A 24,484-nucleotide genomic window follows, 5' to 3' on the forward strand; every position below is an offset into this window, starting at 1 on the left:
GTTAAAAATATTCCAGCTCTCCAACACCAAAAGGTGAGTAAAGTTACAGAACTCCTTACCTGGTGCTTTATAACACCCATATTTATTTTCCACAACACCAAGATCGGTGTTATATAACACCAATTCCTGAATTTCAACACCAGTCTAGGTGTTTTAACACTTTAGCTGCCATGGGCATTTTAGCAAATTGTCTATAGCACACACAATTGTACCACCGGCTGTTCAAGTGTGTGTATTCCCAAGAGGCCAATTGACCAGCTGGCAGTCAAGTGGCCGCTAAATTTTAATTTGTCATGTTCTGTAAGGCTCTGTGGGCAGATAATTATAATTGTAGATTCAATGTGGTCTGCTGGGAGTAATATTTTCGTTCTACAAGCACAATATTTATATCATTACTTCTATTTATTTAGTTTTCATGATTATTGATTGTTTCCTCTAGTACTAGATAAAATATTTTTGCATAAAAAAAAAATAGTTCTGTCTATTCTTTTCTTACAGGAGAGCCGGTGTTGTCTAGTCGATCCGTGGTGGAGTGGTTAGCATAGCATGCTACAATGCCAGGGGTCTAGGTTCGAATTACTGTTCAGACATGGATATTTGTGCTTGTCCCAATGAGAATCAGAGAATTTAGAGAAAATTGATATGTGTGAAACTTTGAGAAAAACGTGGAAAGAGGAGATACTAGCACTTAGGAGTAATCCTTTTACCCAAAAAAAGTCAGTAAGGCATCTGACAGCCATGCAAGAGACCCGGGTTCAATTCCAGAGGTGGTTGATCTATGCTTGGAATTTTTCAGACCTTGTCCCCGCATAAAGCAGTTCCTAGGCTCAACAAGCCTCAAATCAATGGGTAACTAGGGGCAGTAAAGACAGCTACACGTTTAGGCTAATAACATCACCTCCAAAATGGCAGATTGAGAATATATGGGGGCCTAACCTCATATGCTCTAAATGTGCTCTCATGGCATTTTGATATATTCATTGGGAGCTTTACCCTTTTAACGTACCTATTTTTTTCTTATATTAGTTTGCATATTTACATACCTATTATTTATCACATGTTTATGAAACATTATTCTCATTTATTTAGAATACATTACAAAGTAGTACATTACAGCATAAACGTATTACACACTAAATACTTTTCATTGGGCTCTCTTCCACATTTTATCGCAATTAATATGAATTGTGCAATGAAATGCTTCTAATAATAATACAATACTATATGCTAATACATTTTTATGTATATACTTCTATTTATCGATACAATGTTGTAAATAAAATGACAGAAAAAAATAGCACAATATTTTGATAGGCTTCATTCAGTTTTTGAATCAAACTCTGCACCTTGAACAAACGAGCACCATCATTGTGTTCTTCATTTGCAAACTGCCAAAAGCGGAGTAACAAAAATATACAGGAAAATAATTAAAGGAGCAAGTGATAACAACAATGACACTTATCAAATCAAAGCAATTGTAATAATACTAACTAACTAACTAACTAACTCTCTAGCCTTCTTAAACCCGAAGGTTCATGGCTGCAGCAACACAGGCCTTCCATCTGTCCCTATCTTGAGCAAGATCTATATACTCTTTTCCATCCCTACCGATTTCCCTTAGGTCCATCTCCACGTTGTCCCTCCATCTTCGTCTTGGCCTTCCTACTGGTCTCTTACCATCAGGTTTCCCAACAAGAATCCTGAAAACTCCTCTTTCCTCTCCCATTCGTGCCACATGGCCTGCCCACCTAAGTCTTCTTGATTTAATTATTCTAATAATGTCTGGACATGAATACAAATTATGTAGTTCTAAATTATGTAACCTTCTCCACTCACCTGTCTCCTCATCCCTTTTAGGTCCAAATATTTTCCTAAGGATCCTATTTTCAAATACTCTCAATTTATGTTCCTCTTTCAATGTAAGGGACCAAGTTTCACACCCATATAATACTACAGGCAAAATTACGGTTTTGTATATTTTAACTTTTAGATTCTTAGATATTAAACGAGAAGACAAAAGTTTATGAACAGAGAAGTAACATGCATTTCCTGAATTAAGCCTACTTTTTATTTCCTCTTTAATATCATTTTCATTTGTCAATATTACTCCTAAGTATTTGAATTTGGAAACTGTTTCAAACGAGTTGTTATCAATAATTAGATTTTGATTATTACCTAACACTTGGTTTCGGCCTGTAAGCATATATTTAGTTTTCTCTTTGTTAACTTCCAAACCTATCTCTTTAGCAGTTTTGAAAAATATTTTAGCATTATTCTTAATTGTATTCACATCATCCCCCAGTAAGTCTACATCATCTGCATATGCTAACAACTGAGTCACACCATTTAATTTTAGTCCTTCTTTAGTTTCGTTTACCTTCCTAACAGCATATTCTAAGGCAAAATTAAAGAGCAATGGAGATAATGCATCTCCTTGTTTTAACCCATCATGAATTGTAAATTTTTCAGACATATTAATACCCACACGAATTTTACTTTCTGTTTCATTGGTGCATATTTTTATCATACTAACAAGCTTCTTAAGTATTCCAAACTCTACTAATATATTATATAATTTATCTCTTTTGACCGCATCATATGCTTTTTTGAAATCAATGAATAGCTGATGGACATTTTGATTATATTCCCACTTTTTTTCAAGTGTCTGTCTGATGTGAAAAATTTGATCTGTAGTTGATCTGTTGCGTTTAAAACCACATTGATAATCACCTATAATTTCATTAGCATATGGAGTTAGTCTTGTTAAAAGAATGTTAGATAATATTTTATATGTTGTTGAGAGTAGAGAAATTCCACGGTAATTATTGCAGTTCATTTTATCACCTTTTTTAAACACAGGAACAATTATGGATTCTTTCCACTGTTGAGGGATTTCTTCTTTATTCCATATTAAACAAATTAATTTATGAATTTGACAAATTAATGAATTTCCACCATATTTAATTAACTCAGCTGGTATTAAATCAATGCCAGGTGCTTTGTTATTCTTTAGCCTTTTAATAGCATCTTTAACTTCAGTGAAGTTAGGTTCTGGGACTAAAGGTTCTGCTGTGTGTACTTCATTCACTTCTGATTTATCTCCTACATGGACATTTAAAAGGTCATTAAAGTAGTTCTTCCATCTATTTAGAATATCGCTTGGGTCAGCTAGAAAATCACCCTCTTTATCTTTCATCAAGTTTACTTTAGGTTGCCATCCCTTTCTAAACTCATTTACACCTTTATATAAATCTCTGATATTTTTATTTTTGATGTTTGTTTCAATTTCGTTAATTTTGCTTTTCAAGTAATCTCTTTTTTTAGTTCTAAACGTGCGGTTAACTTCTCACTTTATTCTATTATAATTGTTTAGATTTGTATCATCAGAGTTATTTAACCACCTAAGTCTAGCCTGATTTCTTATTTCTATTAGATTATGACATTCATTATCAAACCATGGCTTACTTTTTCTCGGTTTATGGTATCCTATACTTTCTTTAGCTGCTGATTCTATTGCATTACGTATGTGCTCCCAATTCTTATTTACGTCTGTTTCATTTATATTTTCATCATCATTTAAATCCTGCAAAACATCAAATCTATTTGACAGTTTAATTTGGTAATCTTTCTTAATTCTTTCATCAGTAAACTTTCCTGAATCAAATTTTATAACTTTTAGATTTTGTTGCTTATGATTTATCACTGAGAGTCTTTCTCTTAATTTAGCAATTACTAAATAATGGTCACTGGCACAGTCAGCACCTCTATGTGTACGAACGTCAATTATACTAGTATGCCTTCTCTTATCAATGAGAATATGATCTATCTGATTATGAGTTTTACCATCTGGAGAAGACCAGGTATATTTATGGATATCTTTATGTTTAAAAGTGGTACTTTTCACAATTAAATTCTTTGAGGTTGCAAAAGTAATCAATCTTATACAATTATCATTACTTAATTCATGAAGACTTTCTTTACCAATCGTGGGTTTAAATGTCTCTTCTTTCCCAATCTGTGCATTACAGTCACCTAACAGAATTTTCATATCATACTGAGAAAATTTATCAAAGACCTGTTCTAACTCTGTATAAAAATCATCTTTAGTATTATCATCTTTATCTTCCGTTGGTGCATGTATGTTTATTAAAATAATTTTACACCACCTACCCTGTAAAACTGCATATGATATCCTATCATTAATAAATTCTATTGTTTTAAGAGCCGAGATAATTCTATTATTTATGAAAAAGCCTGTTCCAAAATTATGATTTTCAGCACCACCATAGAAAAAAGTATAATTTTTAGTTTTACAATTCCCTTCTCCTGGCCACCTAACTTCCTGGACAGCTACTACATCTAATTTATACTTGACTATCTCATTAACTGTACACTGAAATGCCCCAGGCCGGTAAAGGCTCAGAACATTCCAGGTGCCTAATTTAATATTTTTCTTATTCCTAACGTAGATCTTATCCTTAGTCCAGGGACCTCCCAAAGTAGTCCCCACCCGGAGATCCGAACGGGGGACTATTTTACCTCCGGAATATTTTACCTTGGGAACATCCATGGCCTTATATTGCTGATTCTTGACATGGCTTTTTACAGTGCAGAGTTGTCAGCTCTACGCCTAACCCCCAATATGAATGGAGGAACTACTACACAAGACAAACATTGTAATAATACTAATGTAGATAAATCTACTCTGTGAATGTTCGAGCACATGAAACATTTCAACAATGATAAGCAGGTTTCAATCCCTTGAACTGCCGATTGTCATGTTGGCCTCACATGCATCAATTAATGGTAAATCACAAAGATTCCAACAACGGAAAAATACAATTATCCGACATATTATTGTTCCGGAAAGACTTAAGATGACCGGAAACCTCTTCGATTTTCTTCATATTTGGCACACTCACTAACTGAGGCCTCCTAATCACGAATCTGAAGTTAAAAGGGTAAAAATTTACTATAATTCGAACACCTCTAATTTTTTCGTTTCTTCAATTTTTGACATTCGTACTTACGTATCTGCTTCGCGGAACATTCCTGAAGGTGTATTAACAATGTTTTGATGAAATTAATTGCAATTTTTCACATTACCAGTACGTCTTTCTGGTAGGTCTTTTCGCTTGCCTGAGACACAATATGGCGAGTACACCTTCCTACATAATTGCCCGTCGTGCTTGTCTTTTGTCAAATTTTTGACATTCGTACTTATGTATCTGCTTCGTGGATCATTCCTGAAGGTGTATTGACGTTGTTTTGATGAAAGTAAGAGTAATTTTTCACATTACCAGTACTTCTTTCTCCTAGCCTTTCCACTTGCCTCACACACAATATGGCACGTACACCTTCCTACATAATGACGCGTCAGGCTAGTCTTTTCTCGATTTTCATTTGTTATGCAGTGTTTCAACCTTCAGAACCCAAGAAATGCCCGTGAACAAACTTCATCAAATCTACTTCTTTTTCAATTTTTTTTTCGCGTTGTTTTATGAAGAAAATTGTAATCTTTCGTGGCGCTATCCGTGAATGGTTTTTGGGGCTATCCGTCCTGGAATAAGTGGGAAACATCTAGAAATTGCAAAATAAGCTAAAATAAGGTGTTAGTTTTCGGAATGGAAACTGTCGATTTTCGCGAATTTTTTTGTTTCACAACCAAATATATATATTCCTGATACTACCACGACACCAAATTTTAACTATGTTTGCCTAACCTAACCAACCTACTAACCACATGCCAATGGTTCGTGGGGCTAGCGCCAATGGTTCGTAGGGCTAGCGTCAATGGTTAGCAATTATTTCCAATTTCTAGATCCTGATACTAACACGACACCAAATTTTAACTATGTTTGCCTAACCTAACCACATGCCAATGGTTCGTGGGGCTAGCGTCAATGGTTCGCAATTATTTCCAATTTCTAGATCCTGATACTAACACGACACCAAATTTTAACTATGTTTGCCTAACCTAACCACGTGCCAATGGTTCGTGGGGCTAGCGACAATGGTTCGCAATTATTTCCAATTTCTAGATCCTGATACTAACACGACACCAAATTTTAACTATGTTTGCCTAACCTAACCACGTGCCAATGGTTCGTTGGGTTAGCGTCAATGGTTCGCAATTATTTCCAATTTCTAGATCCTGATACTAACACGACACCAAATTTTAACTATGTTTGCCTAACCTAACCACGTGCCAATGGTTCGTTGGGCTAGCGTCAATGGTTCGCAATTACAGTAGAGCGTCGATTATCCGAACGTCGGTCAACCGAACGACCGCTTAACCGAACTGTGTACTCGCTCACTTTCAGATATCTGTAATGAAAAAAGTACGTGACTTAGCTGCTCGTAAGCGTGTAGGCTTGCTTAGACAGACCAAAATAAAGGATTTTTTTAAACGTTAATTTTGTGTACTGTGTGTATTGTTCATGCAAAATGCGTATGTAATATGTACATATTTTTGTTTAATAAACTGTACCACACACTATATATTCCTACTAAAGTTGCCTTTGTACGTTACTTTGTAATACATACTTAAAGAGATGCCTGTTTTTATGAATAAATTTACTGTACAGTACTTCTTTTTGGCAAATAAACATGTACAGTTCGATTATCCGAACAAACCAGTTTTCCGAACACCCATGTCCCCCAATTACTTCGGATAATCGACGCTCTACTGTATTTCCAATTTCTAGATCCTGATACTAACACAACACCAAATTTTAACTGTTTGCCTAACCTAACCGAACTAACCTAACCACGCGCCAATGGTTCGTGTGGCTAGCAACACACCATCCTTCTTAACTCTCGTTGCAAACGCAGACAGTTCGAAACACTGGATACCCAATGAACATGAACAAAACACAATCACGACGCGTCATGACACAGTCACGACGCGTGATGTTGTATGAAGGTGTACGCGCCAAACGCTATTCTCCGTCGGAGAATTAATTTTCAACGAACAACATGAATTTCAGCTATAAAACATTCCCACATAACACAAAACACCTTCGGGTCATTCCACGTCCAATCATCCAGGCCATGTCACCCACCATCTCCGATTTTGACGAAATTCGGTATACTTATAGAACTTTTGATGCTAATTACAAAAATGACAATTTTTTTAGATTGGTCTAGGGGTTCAGAAATTACGCGATTTTAAAAATCTCCCTGTACGCCACATGCGGGTCCACTTTGAATGACACGCATTAGGTTATAAATTATAGTATCTTCTCTCAGGTTTGCCGTAGAAACTTCAAGTTTGATTTCTTTTGCTCAGGATAGTGTAAGCTTTCATTTAAGTAAGGTTTCTGATCAGTGTATCAATAATCATGTATTTTATGTATAGTTTCATGTATTTTTTTAGAAAAATAAATGACTAACTTCAAGAGCGAATTTCGTGCAATGCCCCCCCTTCAATTTCACCCAAATTTTATATACAGGTAGCTGAGAGTGGGTACTAATGCTTGATGGAAAAATTGGGATGGGCGGTTCAGAGACAGGGTGATAAAAAAATCATTTGCATTAAAAGTTAATCTTATTAAAAATACTTATGTATTTAGCACAAAGTCTGAAGTACAATATGTTTTGAGGTATAATATTCAAAATTTCTGTTCACCATGTGTGAAGGTAAGCATAGGCGTAACCTGGTGGGGGCAAAGGGAATCATTTTCCCTATCCAAAATTTATAGATTAATTAAAACCTACAAGTTAAATATATTTTGTGAAGCTCCTGGCACTTGAGGAACAAACAAAAAAAGAATAATTATTGTGATTTTTCAAATGTATTTAGCAAATAATCTTTGACACTATTTTTATGGGACTGAAAACTTTGATTCTCTCAACCAAAGATAGTTCCCAAGTTCCCAAGTTACGCCCATGAAGATACTACCGAAAAATACTTACTAGATTGTATTCTATGCATTGCCAAAATTGCATGCACTATAAATTGTGCCGTTCACATTTTCTTTTCCCAACTGTAAAAAAAATATATCTGTACCTTCTCTGGATGCTACGTAAAAGGATTTTCTTGGAATTGCTGGCCTGGAAAGGAAGCTATGCTTTGTTGCATGCTAACTTCAATTCATATCTACTTGTATGTGAAAACTTAAGTGTTTTAGGTGGACTGTCGAGCTAGGAAACAGTCATCGTTGGAGGAGTGGATCTTTGGATTTTGTTGAACTTGGAATGGAGGAGAAAGAAATAGGTGCAAGTGGAATAAATGACACAATATTCAAAATATCGTGGTCAGCATTCAAATGATTTCTTAATTAAAATCGTTCAAGCATTTATTTGCAGTAGTAATGTAGATTTATGAAGACATACGGATTATGTACTAGAAACACAATTTGTAATTTTTACACAAATCAATGATCATTAACTGTAAGTTTCTTTCACAGTAACTGTAAAGTAACTCAGTTACTTTCAAAGTACCAGTAACTGTAACAGAGTTACTTTTTAAATGAGTAACTGAAACTCTGTTACTTTTAAAAATAACTTACCGAACACTGTAAATAACCTGTAGCCTAAGTTCAAAGCAGTGCATTCTTAATCTTCCTGGTGCTGTTGTATAGTACCTTGCAATCACTGACACATTGTACTGCGGGTTGTTATCATTTCACCTTACGTGATTAATAAGAAATTTATGCCTCTAATACTATTTGTATGGAATTGGTACTTCATTGCTGAACTTGTTACTTGATACCGTTGACTTCTATACAAGTCTTCTAAGTGTTCCAACCACCCCATCACAAGGAGATTTTCTCAGGTATGTGGCAAGAAAAGCTCCATTTGGAAAAACTTCAATCAGCACAAATGTGTATTATTAATTCTTACTTTATATTACGTATCTCCGTGAAGAGTATAAAAAAAATTCCATATTGAGATAAAATGCACAAAAAGAAGAATGTTCTCGAAGAAAATTTGCTAAGTTTGGGAATGCTAATGACTATGATTATAATATTTTTTTAAAAAAATTGAAGACAGTTGAAACTAACTTAGATAGAGTGGAACTTCGATTTTACGTTGTTCAGGGGACCAAGCTGAAAGAACTTAGAATGAGAGAAAATATAAAACCGAGGAAAATTTGCTATGTTGGGACCACCAATATTGAATGTAAAATGCAGGGAAATGTAAAATCGAGGAACTTGAAATCGGGGTTCCACTGCAATTATTATTTGTAGGTTTGAATTAATGTATAAATTTTGGATAGGGAAAATGATTCCCTTTGCCCCACCAGGTTACGCCTATGCTTACCTTCACACATAGTGAACAGAAATTTTGAATATTATACCTCAAAACATATTGTACTTCAGACTTTGTGCTAAATACATAAGTATTTTTAAGAAGATTAACTTTTAATGCAAATGATTTTTTTTATCACCCTGTCTCTGAACCGCCCATCCCATTTTTTCCATCAAGCATTAGTACCCAATCTCAGCTACCTGTATATAAAATTTGGGTGAAATTGAAGGGGGGGCATTGCACGAAATTCGCTCTTGAAGTTAGTCATTTATTTTTCTAAAAAAATACATGAAACTATACATAAAATACATGATTATTGATACACTGATCAGAAACCTTATTTAAATGAAAGCTTACACTATCCTGAGCAAAAGAAATCAAACTTGAAGTTTCTACGGCAAACCTGAGAGAAGATACTATAATTTATAGCCTAATGCGTGTCATTCAAAGTGGACCCGCATGTGGCGTACAGGGAGATTTTTAAAATCGCGTAATTTCTGAACCACTTGACCAATCTCAAAAAAGTTTTCATTTTTGTAATCAGCATGAAAAGTTCTATAAGTATACTGAATTTCATCAAAATCGGAGATGGTGGGTGAGATTTTCACAAAATTCTGGATGATTTGACATGGAATGACCCCTTCCCGATGTTAGACAACACTACAGGAACTTATTACGGCAAGTAGTTCTTCTGTAGAAATGACGAAATTTGTCCGAAGGATAGTAAACTAGTACCTAGCCATTAGTAACATCACTGTCGCCGATGAGTGTATTGAACAGTGCATTAAAACAGTAAATATTACAAAAATAAATACATACAATTAATAGTTAATGACAGAACTTACATTGAAAATTATTCGCTACGTTTGGTTCGGTATTCATATTTTTTCTTTCACTTCACATCAGCGTTGCCAGGTCAGATTTTCAAAAATCGGGAGATCGTGCCCTGAAAAATCAGGAGATCTGCTTAAAAAATCAGAAGAACTAATAATAGCGGGTTATCAACGTTCTGGGGGGGGTACAATGGGAAAAGCTTTCCACTATCATTATTGAACGTTAATTATTAATTTTAGATGTCAAAAGATAAATTTATTACTGTTATCTCTATGCTGTTATGTCAATAAAAATTTTATTATGAATTTGCACTTCAAAGGGTACGATCTGTGGGTATGATAACCCCACCCACTTAATTGACCTAAGGTAAAGGTACAGTTTCCCCCAACCAGTGGCGACGATCGGGTGCCAAAACTGAGGTGTGGTGCAAGGATTGCCCCCCCCCCCCCCCTAATCGCCGGCATTGCCCCAACACTTTGCAAAAAGCTGTTTCATTACTGGAAAAAATCCGACCTCCATTTTCTGTTCATTTCTCAGAAATATTCGAAAATAAATGGTTTTGACTCTGCGTGGATTTATGTACTTGACGTTTAAAACTTTATGGAAACATTTCGTGATTTTTGTGTTAACTAAGATTTAGAGCTTCAGCCACTACGCATTCGGGGATACATATTTTCAAATACTCTACCTGATAACTCCTTAGATTGCTTATATTTAAAACTAGCCAAAGTTACAAGATGTAATTTTTTTAACAACACATTCAAAGCATACTCACATTAATGGTAATGGAGGAGGGCTATCATGCCTGAACCCCCGAAATATCCTCGAATTAAAACTTTTATTTCAATCACGGAAGGTAACCAACCAGTATTGGACAGATTGGTTAATTGATTTGGTTCTATTTTACTTCGAATCTGCCACTTTCGTCTAATCGTAAAGATGTGAAATCGATGAAGGGACACTTGCAAAGAGCTCCCATGCCCAGTCCGGGATTCGAACCCGTGTCCCAGTATTAGACAAGTCGCAGGTTTTTCTTCAACTTTTTCCCCAGTTACTCCAGACAATGTAAATTTTAATTAAATCAGCTTTTTGCATTCGAGGATTAGGCTAGTATAAAATCGGGAAAGAGAATTTCTACCGTCACAATATTGATTGTGTATAAAGGGACATAAGAGCAATTGTAGTGGTAGTTACGCTCAGAAATAGCTTAAAAAAACAACGCTCTAAAAACATGAACTATTATTTCTAAGTTAAGAGATTAAGAAGAAATAAAACTGCGACGTATAAGTTTGCAACAGCAGTTTACTAAGCCGACCTCCGTGGCTGAGTGGTTAGCACAATGCTATGACATCAGGGATCCCGTCTCGGGATCGAATCTCGGCCTGGGCATGGTTGTCCCTTCATTAATTTCATCTTATCATCAGTCATCCTTGTCTTCGCGATTAGCCAAAAGTGGAAGAAATGCGCAGAAAAATAAACCAAATCAATCAATCGACAGTTTACTAAGAGCTCTTATAACCATAAACTTTGGCTGCATTTGTAATGTGGACTTCCTTTTTTATCAGAGTTAAAAACCTGAACCTGTATCTAGCATTTGCTTCAATAAACACTACTATAAAACTGAATACTTGTTCGTATGTGTGGGTGGCAACATTGGCATTTAGTTGTAACCAGTTTTCAGTTGCCTCCCCTTTGACAAAAACCGCACCAGGGAGAAAGTTTGGACACCGTCTTCTTGGACTCCCAATGCACGAAGCCGTGCGTCTTTCCCAATATCATCAAGCCTGGTATGACCCTCCTGCCCAACCTCTCTTCCTCTCTCTCTCTCTCTCTCTCTCTCTCTCTCTCTCTCTCTCTCTCTGCGGAATATTCATGGGTCTTTGCATTCCACCAGCTGAATATGTAAATTTTTAATCAACTTTCGATTTTTTTAAATAATTGTTCATTATAAATATTTAAGAAAGCAAAAAATCAGGAGATTTCCACATTTTCTTGAAACTTGTCAGGAGATCAGTAGATCCTGCTGAAAATCAGGAATTCTCCTGCGAAATCAGTAGACCTGGCAACACTGCTTCACATGTCACTCTGACGTTATCACGGCTGTTCGTAAACTCCAGCCAACTCAGCGCAGATCTTAAGAGTGGATTACGCAGACGTCACACGAAACGTCATGTCGACGTCATTAGCCAAGCTGTTCCACGCTGCAGTTTACGAACAGCATGGATATGGCGTGGTGGATCGTCTCGTCTGCTTGACTCTTGAGCATGTTTAAAAGCAGTTGACTTTCTTTGAAGTAGTATTGGGTGTAAATGGCACTAAAACTCACTTCTATATAAAGCTCGGCTACATTAATATAAATTAATAGAATATTTTGACAAGATTTAGCAATTGACACAAAAAATAACCGAAAAAAATGATCATACGTATGCCTACACATCAAAAATAATTATTTTGTAGTATTTTATTGGTTGGTGAATTTAGTTTAGGATACCGTGTGTTAACACCAACTAATAACGCTGAATTATGGTAAATGAAATGGTTTCAAAAATATTTATTTCATTACAGTTCAGTTCAAAAACAACTATTCATTGTTTTATACTTTTTTCTCTTCGGATACCAGTTTTTGCATATTTTCCCCATATATATACATCTACGGAAAGAATGATAAGATAATATTAACTACATCTTTTCCTTCAGCTGCCTTTCTGACTTACGAAGGCATCAAATAAATGATTGCCGGCCATTGAAAGCTGTCGCGTTGTGCTTTCTGCTAGTTTTCGTCTGCAGTCAGCCAACTCAGTCGCATCGAGAACGGCTTACAAATCTTACGAGCCAAGTAAGCCGGATACGTCACCGTGACGTCACGGAACCGGAAGTGGGCGGAGCTAGCCGTACTTGGATTGAGTTTAAGAACAGATGTAGCCAGCTTCGGCTGACTTGGCTGGAGTTTACGAACAGCCGTGTTGTAAACACAAAACAAAAGAAACACGCACACCGAAAATAGAGAACGCTGAATGTAGTAGTCTGTGTGTCCGTACGATGTCATAGGTCATAAGGGTGTAAGGGATCCCGAAAAGTCGGGACCAGGATCGGGAAAAAGAAATTTTGTCGGGAAATTGCGAATTTTTCCCGTCCCGACCAAAAATATTCTGTCCCGCACACCCCTACCGTGACCAAAAACTTACCGTGTAAATTGAGAAATGTTATGGCATATTTCATGACATTTCTCAAGGATAGAACCATAGAATAGTTAGGGTATAGAAGCTTACCCTACATTTAAAGCTCGCTGCGCTTGGAAATTGCATTTCCGTCGGTGGCCAATAGATGGCGCGGCCGTCTTCTTTTGCTGTTTCCAGCACAAATTGGGGGAAGAGCTCTTTCGGTGACAGTCACGTGGGTTTCAAACGTCCTTATTGGTCAGATCTCTTGTATCCCAGCAAGGCTGTTACCAATGGCTGTTTCCCTGGTTCCCTTCCAAGCACCGCTGTTAGGGGTGGGGTGAATAGATGGGATGGGTGATGCCTGCGTTTCCGCCACCGCAAAGTTATTCTATGATAGAACCAGCTCTATCATAACCAATTAGAAGCGACCTCATGGTCACGAGTTGAAATGTAATGGCGGTCGTGTGAGATGTAAACAACGTATCACTCACACTTTTAAACAATAACTATTCGGCCGAGAGGAATATCGCTTCGCATTACATGGTTTTAGGTAGAGAAGAATGGCGCTGATTAAATAGTACATACTTTACAACGTTTAATGTACACTTATGGAAGAATATTTTAACTTTTTCATGTAAACGCCGTGCACACAGCATTGACAATGTAACTCAACATTCCTTTCGTGCTGTATGTATTGTACATTGTAATTGAAACAGCTAACCGAAATGCTCCATAAATTAATTTCATGTAAAGTACTCGTAGTGGGATCCATGAGTATTACCGTGCAAATTGTCCATGACCATTTTCATTAATTTTTCTCTTACACCCTATGTGTTTTTAAGCGATGGATTTTTGTGTGTCCTGGTGCAGAACTTGTCAACAGCTTGTTTTGAGTTTTCTTTTAATTCTTGAAGCTCTTATTGGGTCAAATAAAGTGCACGAACATGGTGATGGACAATTTGCAAGGTAATACTCATGGATCCCACTGTACAGTACTATCTGTTATAAGATTTTTGGAAGCATTAATGCTAGCAAAAATGATAAAGGAAATGCTTTCGTCTAAAGCCGGCTTAATATTCAGTGTTATTACACTACACTTTTTACAGTGTACGTAATTCACTACAGAGGATCTCTATTAATCTTCACTCTTCATTGCATAGAATCAATGGCGGCGATTAGGAGGTGGGGGCAGTTCCCCTACTTTTTCCCACATTTGCCACCGGACTGTGATAAACCTTATGTATCAAGGGAAAATAAACTGTCCTTACCCCCTTCTCCCCGCTTTGGAACCCAAATCCTCATTTTCATATTACTTCGCTTTTCTTCCACTTGTGGTTAATAGTAACGATGAGTATGAACGGTTGGGGTGTAAAGGGTGATCACTTAGTACACCCAATTGTCAATCTCACTTCCACGTAGTACACCCTAGAATGTATTTTGCAGATGAGACGAACGAGGCTCTGGCGACCACGATGGCCAGTATAATTTTGTGTATGTTGTCCTGTTTTCTGTGCGTGCTGAGTGCCCCTTTACAGCCTCAGCTTTTAACCAATGTCAGAATGTTTTAGTAACACGACATTGCAATTATGTTATTTTAGTTCTGGTAAGTGGCTGGACATCGTATAAAGTGACGGGTGCAAAATAATCTAAGTGCTGACGCACCCAAAATTTCTAAATTGAAATTCAATTGAAATTGAATATGAACGGTGTTCAGGTGAAAGTGGTAAGTAACACCACAGACAAAGAACACTATTTAGCCTTGTTTCCATGTTTAACAAAACACTGAAAATACTGACAAAGGCAGTATTTATCATATAATAACTCACTATAAACGTAACGATCCCACCCTTTAACATGGTTTTCTTTAGACGAAGATTCAAACTAAAATACTTGTCCCCCCCCCCTCGGTACGAAACGTGTAGCATGTTGGATTATTGCAAGTTCAGAAACCAAAATCGCCATATCAAAACAACGACCACTTGCTTTGTAAGGACATGACCATTCCATCCACAGACTGTTCCGTCATACAGGGTGGAACAGAACTCTACCGACAAACTTTCACAAGTTTTGTCAGGGTGTTATGATATGAGAAACTCAATGTCCCCGGTACTAGAGAGTAATCGCATTTTTTCGTTTGTTCAAACTCTACTTTCTACCTTTCTGTATGTTTACACGGAATTTGTCTCGTTTCTCGAGCTAAACTACCTTTGCGTATGTCCTCTTCTGGGGTCATGTGAAGAACTTAGTGTACGGCACTCCAATGGACCTGGTTGCTAGGATTATCGCAGCCGATGAAGATGTGTGTCAATCTCCTGGGCTTCTAGAACGTGTAAGACATTGTGCAGTTTGCTGCGACGCTGTACAGTTTGTCGTGATCATGCTGGTCGACATTTTAAAGAATACGCAGTTTACTGTACTGTACATAGGGGAAGGAAGGGTAAAGTGGCCACTCTAAGGTTTCATGAATTCTTATCATACCTTTTTAATCAGCAAAGTTATAGAAACATAGACCAATAGTAAGTATAATAACTTTACTTCCAATTTCTATTTTACTATTTTTAATTCTTGTTGTTTAGAAATGTACTCGTTACTTTTTTTAAAAAAAGTACGAAGTGGCCGCTTTGCCCGCCTAGGTTGGGTAAAGTGGCCAGCCCCTTCCCATTATACCTGCATAAGTAAATGAACAAATCACATTGATTCAGAGTGGGTATTTAATCAACACAAGCTGAAGTAATACACATTAAGAATAAGTATTACGTTTTTTAAGTATTATCTTAAGTATGAAATCTTTACAAGATAAAGTAAATAGTAATTCGTAATCAATAGTCTATCAATAAAGGATTAGGCGTAGGCCTATTTACAAAATTCGCACTTAATCTCGTCACAACCGGCGCACTCTTCATGTGCCCACTTCTTACATTTTAAACATCTAATCATCCTTCATTGCCTTTCGAGTCTGTCTGTTTTGTGGCCACTTTGCCCGGAATGACGCCATTACAAAAAGTGGGGTCTAACGTCTAACCTACATGACTTAGCGTTTTCAAGCACACATCATTTAAAAGGTTATTTCACGCTGATCAAACAGCACAAGAGCATATAATAATAACACTTGCTATTATTTAGCTATAATCAACAATTTGTACCACTTAGCTAAAATCAGACTTGCGAAAAAACAATAAAATGAGTTCACATCTACAAAAGTGCAGCCTCCCGTTTCAAAGTCACAGACAACACTGACAGCATCCGTGGCGACTGTTTCGCCTGGCTCCCGCGTGGCGGAAGCGCTATACAGCGAAGAAAACACACATGGCCACTTTTGCCCGCACTGGCCACTTTACCCTTCCTTTAAGAAACAAGCACGCGTTTTGTCCTAGCAGGGGTGCCCATCCCCCCAAGGCGAATGGCGCAATCCCCCCCCAATCATGTCATGCGTCCCCCCAAATTATATTCTTCGCGCACTCAAACCATATAGAATCTCCACAAAGTAAAGCTTAGGGCGATAATATGATACTGTTCCTCTTTTAAAGAACTCACCCCCACCCGTTTTCTTGGGGTAAATTTGTAATTATATTAGTAACCCATAACAATAATTATGTGGATTTTTTCTTCACTGCAAATTTAACTTGTTAAAGTAAAATTTTCCTGTGACAAGAAGTTAGAAATACGGATTCGATATATTTTTGTTCCAAATTATGCACCTGCTTTAAATTGAGCAGTATACCAACACTAAGCATTAAGTGATGTTATGAATGAATATCGAGAATATCGCTTAATATGTCTTGTAATGCACCTATTGTATAAAACGTCACATTCACCTCAGTAATGCGCCATACAAACACGCATTCTTACAACACATAAATGCGAACGAAGCGAGCAAGAAAATTTTTATATCCATCTCTTTGCAGACTTTCAAGAATATTAATTTAATTGGGTGTCAAGACTTTCTTTGGATCCCGAGATAATTAGTCTTTTCCAGCTTCTCTTTTGGCACGTTCGGAGTCTAAACATCGCTAAATACAGTCTCCAAAATGTAATCCTCGAACTCCCTCTCCACTACAGAAATCCCTACCGAACCTAAGATTTAACACTTTTTCAAAAGCTTCCTATCTCCCCCTTTAAATTTAATACTCAATCCTACGACCATAATTTCCAAGCCAATTTTAGACTTACTGTTGATATTGAAAAGTGGATATTGCCTCCTCCAAAAAAATAATTCTCAGTCTCCATACAAGAATTTGGTAATAGTCTAAGATAATAGTAATACACAAGAATTGGATACCCCCTCAATTTAATGCTCAGTCCCCTTCTAACTAAAATACCCGCCATAATCTAAGACCTAGAGTTGGATACTCTCCCCCCAACGTTTGATTCAGACCCCCCCCCAGAACCCACGTGTAAAATATGGCCTAATATTATGGAGGTGGATATTTCTCCCACCTCTCTCCCTTCGATAATACCTTCAAACACTTTCTTTTCTTCATCTAATGGATTAAATATAGTGCATTTAAGGTGTAAACGTTTTACATATACCCTATGTGATCAAAAGTATCCGGACACACCGAAAAACGTGTGTTTATCATAGAGGGCGACACAGTACTGCCATCTAGCGCGTGCAACACATAGTCAGCGAACTCAGTAGTCTGCAGACAGTGTGAGATAGCAGTATGAGATGGTCTGAGGAACTCACAGACTTTCAACGTCGTCAGCTGGTTGGGTGCCACTTGTGTAGGAAGTCTGTGTGTGAGATTTCCGCCCTCCTAAACATCCCTCTGTCCACTGTTTCCAATGTTATAGTGAAGGGATGTGTACAACCCAAAAGCGTGCAGGCCAACCTCCCATGTTGACCTCCAGAGATCATCGAGTGTTGAAGAGGGGCGTACAGCATTATCAATCATCCATCGCCACCATCACACAGGAATTCCAAACTGCATCAGGATCTACTCCAAGCAAGGTGTGGTGCAAGGTGCGGCAACTTGGTTTCCATGGCCGAGCAGCTGCCCATAAGTCAAACATCACACAGACAAATGCCAAACGCCGCCTCGTGTGGTGCAAGGAGCGTCGAAACTAGACCGTAGAGCAGTGGAAAACCTTTGTGTGGAGTGAAGAATCACAGTACACAATGTGGCGATCCGATGGTAGGGTGTGGGTGTGGCGAATGCCTGGTGAACGACATCTAACAACCTGTATAGTGCCGACAGTGAAATTCGGAGGTGGCGGGGTTACAGTGTGGTCATGTTTCTCCTGGAGAGGGCTTGGCCCCCTTGTTGCTTTACATGGCAATGTCACGGCACAAGTTTACGTTGACATTTTAACAGCTTTCATACTGCCTACCGTCGAAGACCAGATCAGGGATGACCATTGTGTCTTTCAACACGACCGAGCACCCGTTCATACTGCAGGGCTTGTGGGGGAGTGGTTTGAGGACAACAACGTCCCACTAATGGACTGGCCTGCGCAGAGTCCTGATTTGAAACCCATAGAACATCTCTGGGATGTTTTGGAATGCCGACTTCGTGCTAGACCACACCGATCCCCATCAATACCTCTTCTCATTTTGGCGCTCTGCGAGGAATGGGCTGCCATTCCTCAGGAAACCTTCCGGCACCTGATTGAAAGTATGCCTGTGAGAGTGAACGCTGTTATCAAGGCTAAGGGTGGGCCAACACTGTATTGACTGCCAGTGTTCCCGATGGAGGGTTGCCCAAACTTGTACTTTATTTTCAGGTTGGTGTCCGGATACTTCTGATCACATAGAGTATTTTGGAATAATATATAAATGTTGAATTTTATGTTATTTGAAGGGAAAAAATCCCCCCAAAAAATCTCGATGGCTCAGCCTGCGCCATAATCCCCCCTGTGGGCACCCCTGTGTCCTAGGTTTCTTTCTTTACTCATGTATTTTTTTTAAAAAAAATGTATTGCTATTTATGATATTACAGAAGGCGATGAGTAGTTGATTAATTTTGCTTTGCAATCCAGCAGAACTCACTTATCACAGTCCAAATAACATAATACAAGTATAACACATCAACATCACATTACTCTGTAATAAATTTGGCAGTAGTTCCGATCCACTCTGTACAAAAATTCTACTACATGGTTCGTAGAAAAACAATATATCGGCAGTTTCGGCATACTGAGTGGTGGTGCGTCTAGAAGAGAGAGGGATACGTAACAATGGTTACTTGCTGATTCTTAGATACTGTAAGAGAGATTTTCCGGCATTCATCTATTAAAGAGTGACGAATCTTAAAACACAGAGAATGTAAGGGAAAATGAACAAGAAAAGGACTATTTACCTTGTAATGTAGCTATATCGACCGGACAGACACTAGCTAAAGTGCTTCGTTATTAGTCACTGAAGATGTGTCTCTTCTCCAACTTATTTTCCTGTTCGTGTGTGTGTGTGTGTATATATATATATATATTGTATACGTGTGTGTGTCGGGGGGGGGGGGCTGTCTGTATGTATATGTATGTATATTCTCAAGACAGTGGCAGATCAACGTGTATTTTGTTTTCCATTCTGTTCGATAAAACAACTGAAATGTACTCTGGAAACTCCTTGTATATACGAGCCAGGATGGTATCCCTCATGTGATTTTTGCAAACCCCGCAGGCATCGCAATTTTTGGCTCCTTGAGATGAACTGCATGTAATTTACATACTATCCCGATGTTTTAAAGGTAATTCTCCACGGAAAAGTTTCCAAACACTACACGGTTTGTTTAAAACACACTTTTGCTCCCGACTGTACGTACATAAAAAAAACAACGAAAATTTGCTTACCTCTCTCCATTTCACGAAATCACCAACAATATTTCGCAGATCTTCATCCATGTCCATCCTCTTCTCCATCTCTTATAAATTATGTTCTCTGATTCTTATGAAATGCCTGAAAAATAATCATAATCAGTCAGTTAGAAACAGGGGTTACAGAAGTACATTATACCTCCAAATTTTGTGGAAGAGGTAAAGTGCCGCCCTTTTAAATAATTTAATCCGGACTGTACTCTTGTACACTACCCTCACTTAGTAATACCGCAATTCGCTTCTTTACACATAATTTTTGTTCAAGGTGCAACTCGACGACACTGAACAATAATAGAAGCGAACTGCAGCATTACTAAGTGAGGCAAGTGTACCTCCCCCTCTCCCTCTGAAACAACTGACAGACGCAAGATGCTGCAGTTAATAAAATAATGCCGCTTTTATAATAATAAAGGCTCAATATGTGTAAATATGTTTACATATTGCAATAGTCAAACTGAATATCCATATACACGATTGCCTGAAACACGATTTTACTACTGAAAGTTATGTGTTTTAGTCCATCGGTGTTTCTTTGTGTATGTATGTATTTCATATAATTATCATCTATCCGAATCGTTGCTATTAGTTTACAGATGCAGTAAAGCAACGTAAAATTATATATGCATGCATAATGGGATAATTAAGAAAAGACGGTACAGAGTGGTATCGGTTTGTTGAAAACATTACCGACTCATATGTTATTCTTGTGTAGACGTAGAATCACACACATACCTAATACTCATCATCAAGAATACATGTAATTCGTTTATAACGTTATTATTTGAAAATATTTTAGCAAGTAATGGCTTGATTTCGTGCATTCAATCGTGACATTTTTTATTCTGCAGCACTGCCACACAGAATCCCGATTTCCATATAAGTATATACCTCTGTTCGTAATTACGTCATCAGAACAAATGAGGCTGGATTGTCCCAATCTTCGTAGTTCTAATCTTGGTTTTACCTAGTTCTCTTGTCAAATCTTAGAGCCAACTTACGTAATGTGAAAAATGAAAGCACCACAAAAAGCCGACCTTCGTGGCGGAGGGGTTATCACATCGCGCTACTACGTCAGGGCTCCCGGGTTCAAATCTAGCCTGGTCATTCATGTTCTTTGTGAGTGTCCCTTCATCAACTTCATAACATTATCATTCATCCTCATCTTCGCGATTAGCCAAAAGTGGCAAAAAAGAGAAGTAAAAATAATTATAAGGCAAGTCAAATGCTATACTAACAATAGCTGAAATAATCCAACAATTTTTCTCCAAATAATGTAAAATATTTGCTTATTTTACAATGAACAGTTTTCATCTTGGATATTAGTTCCGAAATTGTGTGGAATATCACATAATTCAAAACTAATGTAACATTTTACAAACTATAAATGCGATTCATCTGTATAACGATATTTTTATCTCAGATTTTGAGCATTTTATGTTCATAATTCGATCAACAGTGGGGGGCGATTAGATGGGCGTGGGAGAACAGTTGCTCACTCCCACCTTTTGCTTCTGCACTATGGCCTCTAAATGCTAAGCCTTGTCTACCAAGAAAAAGTAAAGTGTCCTTGCTCCTCCCCCCCCAGTTTTTTTGGCACCCAATCCCCGATACTGATTACGAACTTTTCGCAGTAAGGAAGTAATAATACGTACATGTTATTTCATTGCATGTATTGTGAAAGGTGATACCCTCTTTTCCCGGTAAGTTTACAGATATTGTAGTCCCCTTACATTGTGTACAAGGAAAAATGTTTCATTAGGTTTGAGCATCAGTAAATGCATTGTTTTGCACTCTAAAAGAGTTCTCATCGTATATTACTACCCAATTATAACTTTAAGTTTAAGATTACGATTTACAGCAAGAATTTATGTTAGTTATTGCTTTCGAGACATGTAATTAAGATAACTGGTGAAGGCACAGAAATGTGAAATAGGCTAATCATGATTATTTGAGAGCATAATAACTAATTGAACATTTGACAAGATGTCAACAAAACATGTTTCCATAACAATATATTGAATGTTCATTATGAGATACAAGCAATACAAGTATTTCATTCACATTGTATATACGATCGGATTTATTTTGCTTAGACTGCATATTTTACGTGGAAAATTCCATTTCATTGATCATTGTACATTGAGCATTGTAGCTCATTCGTTTTTGTGTTGTTTAGTAAAGGAAAAGTACTGAATTATCTTTTATTTACATGTAATATCCGAAGCTTGGTTGAATAAACATAAGTAAAATATTATAAATACATAGGAGATGCAATATAGATAAAAACTTACAAGTGTTCTGTAAGCAAATTGTATTTTTATGTGGGAGAAAATTGTTAGAAGCTGACCTATACCTAAAACTATTACTACAAGACATTCAGTGATAGAAATCATCAAGATTCTCAAATAGTATTTGCGATTGCCGCAATGGCGCTAGCTATGGTCTCAAATCTGCAGCGCGTTTAGTAAGTACAGTGGCACATGTGCCTACGTTGCGAGAAATTTGATTACGAAGCAAAAGTTTAAAATATTAAGCTACAAGTGGAAAAATGAAGAAACAAAAGATCACATTAAAACAACATTTCTGTACAGAAAATAAGAAAAATTTCAACTCTATAAGAGTAACTGAAAATATGCCGTAGCTATAACGAAACGAAAACCGTTAACGAAACGCTAGGGTTTACACTACATAAATATTTCATGTTTTGTGTGCAATGTTTTCTTATAATAAACACTAAAATAATATTTTCTAACACATGGATATAATTTATCTAGTTGCATCTAAATACATGTTTGTAAAATGATTGTATTTCTTTTCCTTCACAAAAATAAATTTTGACTTTTATTGAGAAAAAAAATCTTGCAAGTTCCAACAAAGTTGCTAATCCATCTTGAAGAAAATAATAAAGTTCTTAATTGGCAATTGAATTTTACTTTCAAAGAATTCTAGATTAATTCTGATATTATGATACATTATACCATAATTATAAAGCAATAAATATTCTGAATATTATTGCTATGTACGAGGGGCGCACATTAGGTTCGTTCCCTGGCCTAATTTCGGTAGTGGTATCGTGAAATTTCTTCCATCACTTTTCGACAGTGCCAGACACTTACGCCATCGTTTTTCTAACTCTGTAATTGTAGTAGAATAAAATGTTGTCTTGCTCCTGTAACCAGCCCTCCACAGCCTCTATGACAAGAATCATTGTGAAATTTCTTATCACACAACTCTTTTTTTTAGTTTAGTAAACAAGTAGGTAGTCCCACGGGGTTAGATCTGGGAAATAACGTGGACGTCGCAATCATTGGAAGTCACTGGATTGGATACCTGCTGTGGTTACACCTGTCATGGTTTTGAACATCTGTCAACATTCGAGACGCCCAAAGACAACTTACTCTTTTTAATCCAAAATGATAGGTTAAAATGGTATGAATGCTACCGTTTGATATTCCAACAATGTCAGCAAGTGTCCTAGTGCTGAATTTCCTATCAGTATTGATTAATTGTTGCCATTCCTGGGTAATGGCTGTTGATTGTCTTCCTGTACGTTGTTCATCTTCACATGACTCACGACCACAGCTGAATTCCCCATACAACTTCTTTACCATGGAATATGAAGGTGCTTTATCCCCCAATGTCTGCACCACATCATTGTGGATTTCTTGAGGTGATAGACCTTTCAACCGAAGATACTTCATCACAGCTCGCAGCTCTGAAGGCTCCATTTTCCATAATAGCCTCACCTTCTATTATGTTTACACCTCTAACACAAAAGGTTTATTAGATACATGCTTGAGCTGGGCCCCGTGGCGGAGTGGTTAGCACATGGCGCTGCGACGCCAGGGTCCCGGGTTCAAATCCTGGCTTGGGCATGGACGTTTGTGATGTCTATTCATCAATTTAATCATATCATCACTCATCCCCATCTTCGTAAATTAGCCAAAAGTGACACAAGAAGCGAAGCAAAATAAATCAAATCAAATCAAAATTAAAAGATACATGCTCGAAACTTTCAACACATACAACGAAAGGATACATGAGTATAATGCTACATAATTTGGTTCATGAAATACAACCGAAAGTAAGTTAGGGCCATAGGTGTGCCCTCGGGGGGGAGGAGGGGACAGGCTATTCATGGACGTCCGTAGATTTTTTCAACGGAGGGACAAGCAAGGTATTTTTCCATGGGGTATATTACCCCGATAATAGCGTTACCCCCTCAAAAAACAACAATCGAATTTGAAATTATTGCATTAATGTAAATTACTATGACTGAAATCAAATTATACGTGTGAAATATATACTTTTAGCTTGACATTCGATTTCTAAGGGGGAGATGTGGCCATCTTGCTCCCCCTTCCAGACGTCCATGTCCCTACATTATTATGCTTTCACCTAGAAATTTAGTGTAGACGAAT

At 37.3% G+C, this 24,484-nt stretch overlaps 1 protein-coding gene across 4 annotated transcripts in view; it reads right to left on the reverse strand.

The window, feature by feature from the left end:
- Positions 1–22,410, reverse strand: part of LOC145992631 (uncharacterized) — a 59,933-nt gene extending 37,523 nt beyond the window's left edge. The window contains exons 1-2 of one of the 4 annotated variants that reach the window (XM_083128996.1): positions 22,355–22,410; positions 20,040–20,145 (exon numbers count right to left, since the gene is read on the reverse strand). In XM_083128996.1, coding sequence (XP_082985122.1) covers positions 20,040–20,108 — 69 coding nt within the window. In that variant the 5' untranslated portion in view covers positions 20,109–20,145; positions 22,355–22,410. The remainder of the gene's footprint in view (positions 1–20,039; positions 20,146–22,354) is intronic. The other 3 variants (XM_083128998.1, XM_083128994.1, XM_083128995.1) reach the window with 3 other exon arrangements.
- Between the last annotated feature and the right edge of the window lie 2,074 nt (positions 22,411–24,484).

The sequence above is a fragment of the Lepisma saccharinum genome, chromosome 9 (genome assembly GCF_977018435.1).
Source record: "Lepisma saccharinum chromosome 9, izLepSacc3.1, whole genome shotgun sequence".
In the NCBI taxonomy this organism is placed as follows: Eukaryota; Metazoa; Arthropoda; class Insecta; order Zygentoma; family Lepismatidae; genus Lepisma; species Lepisma saccharinum.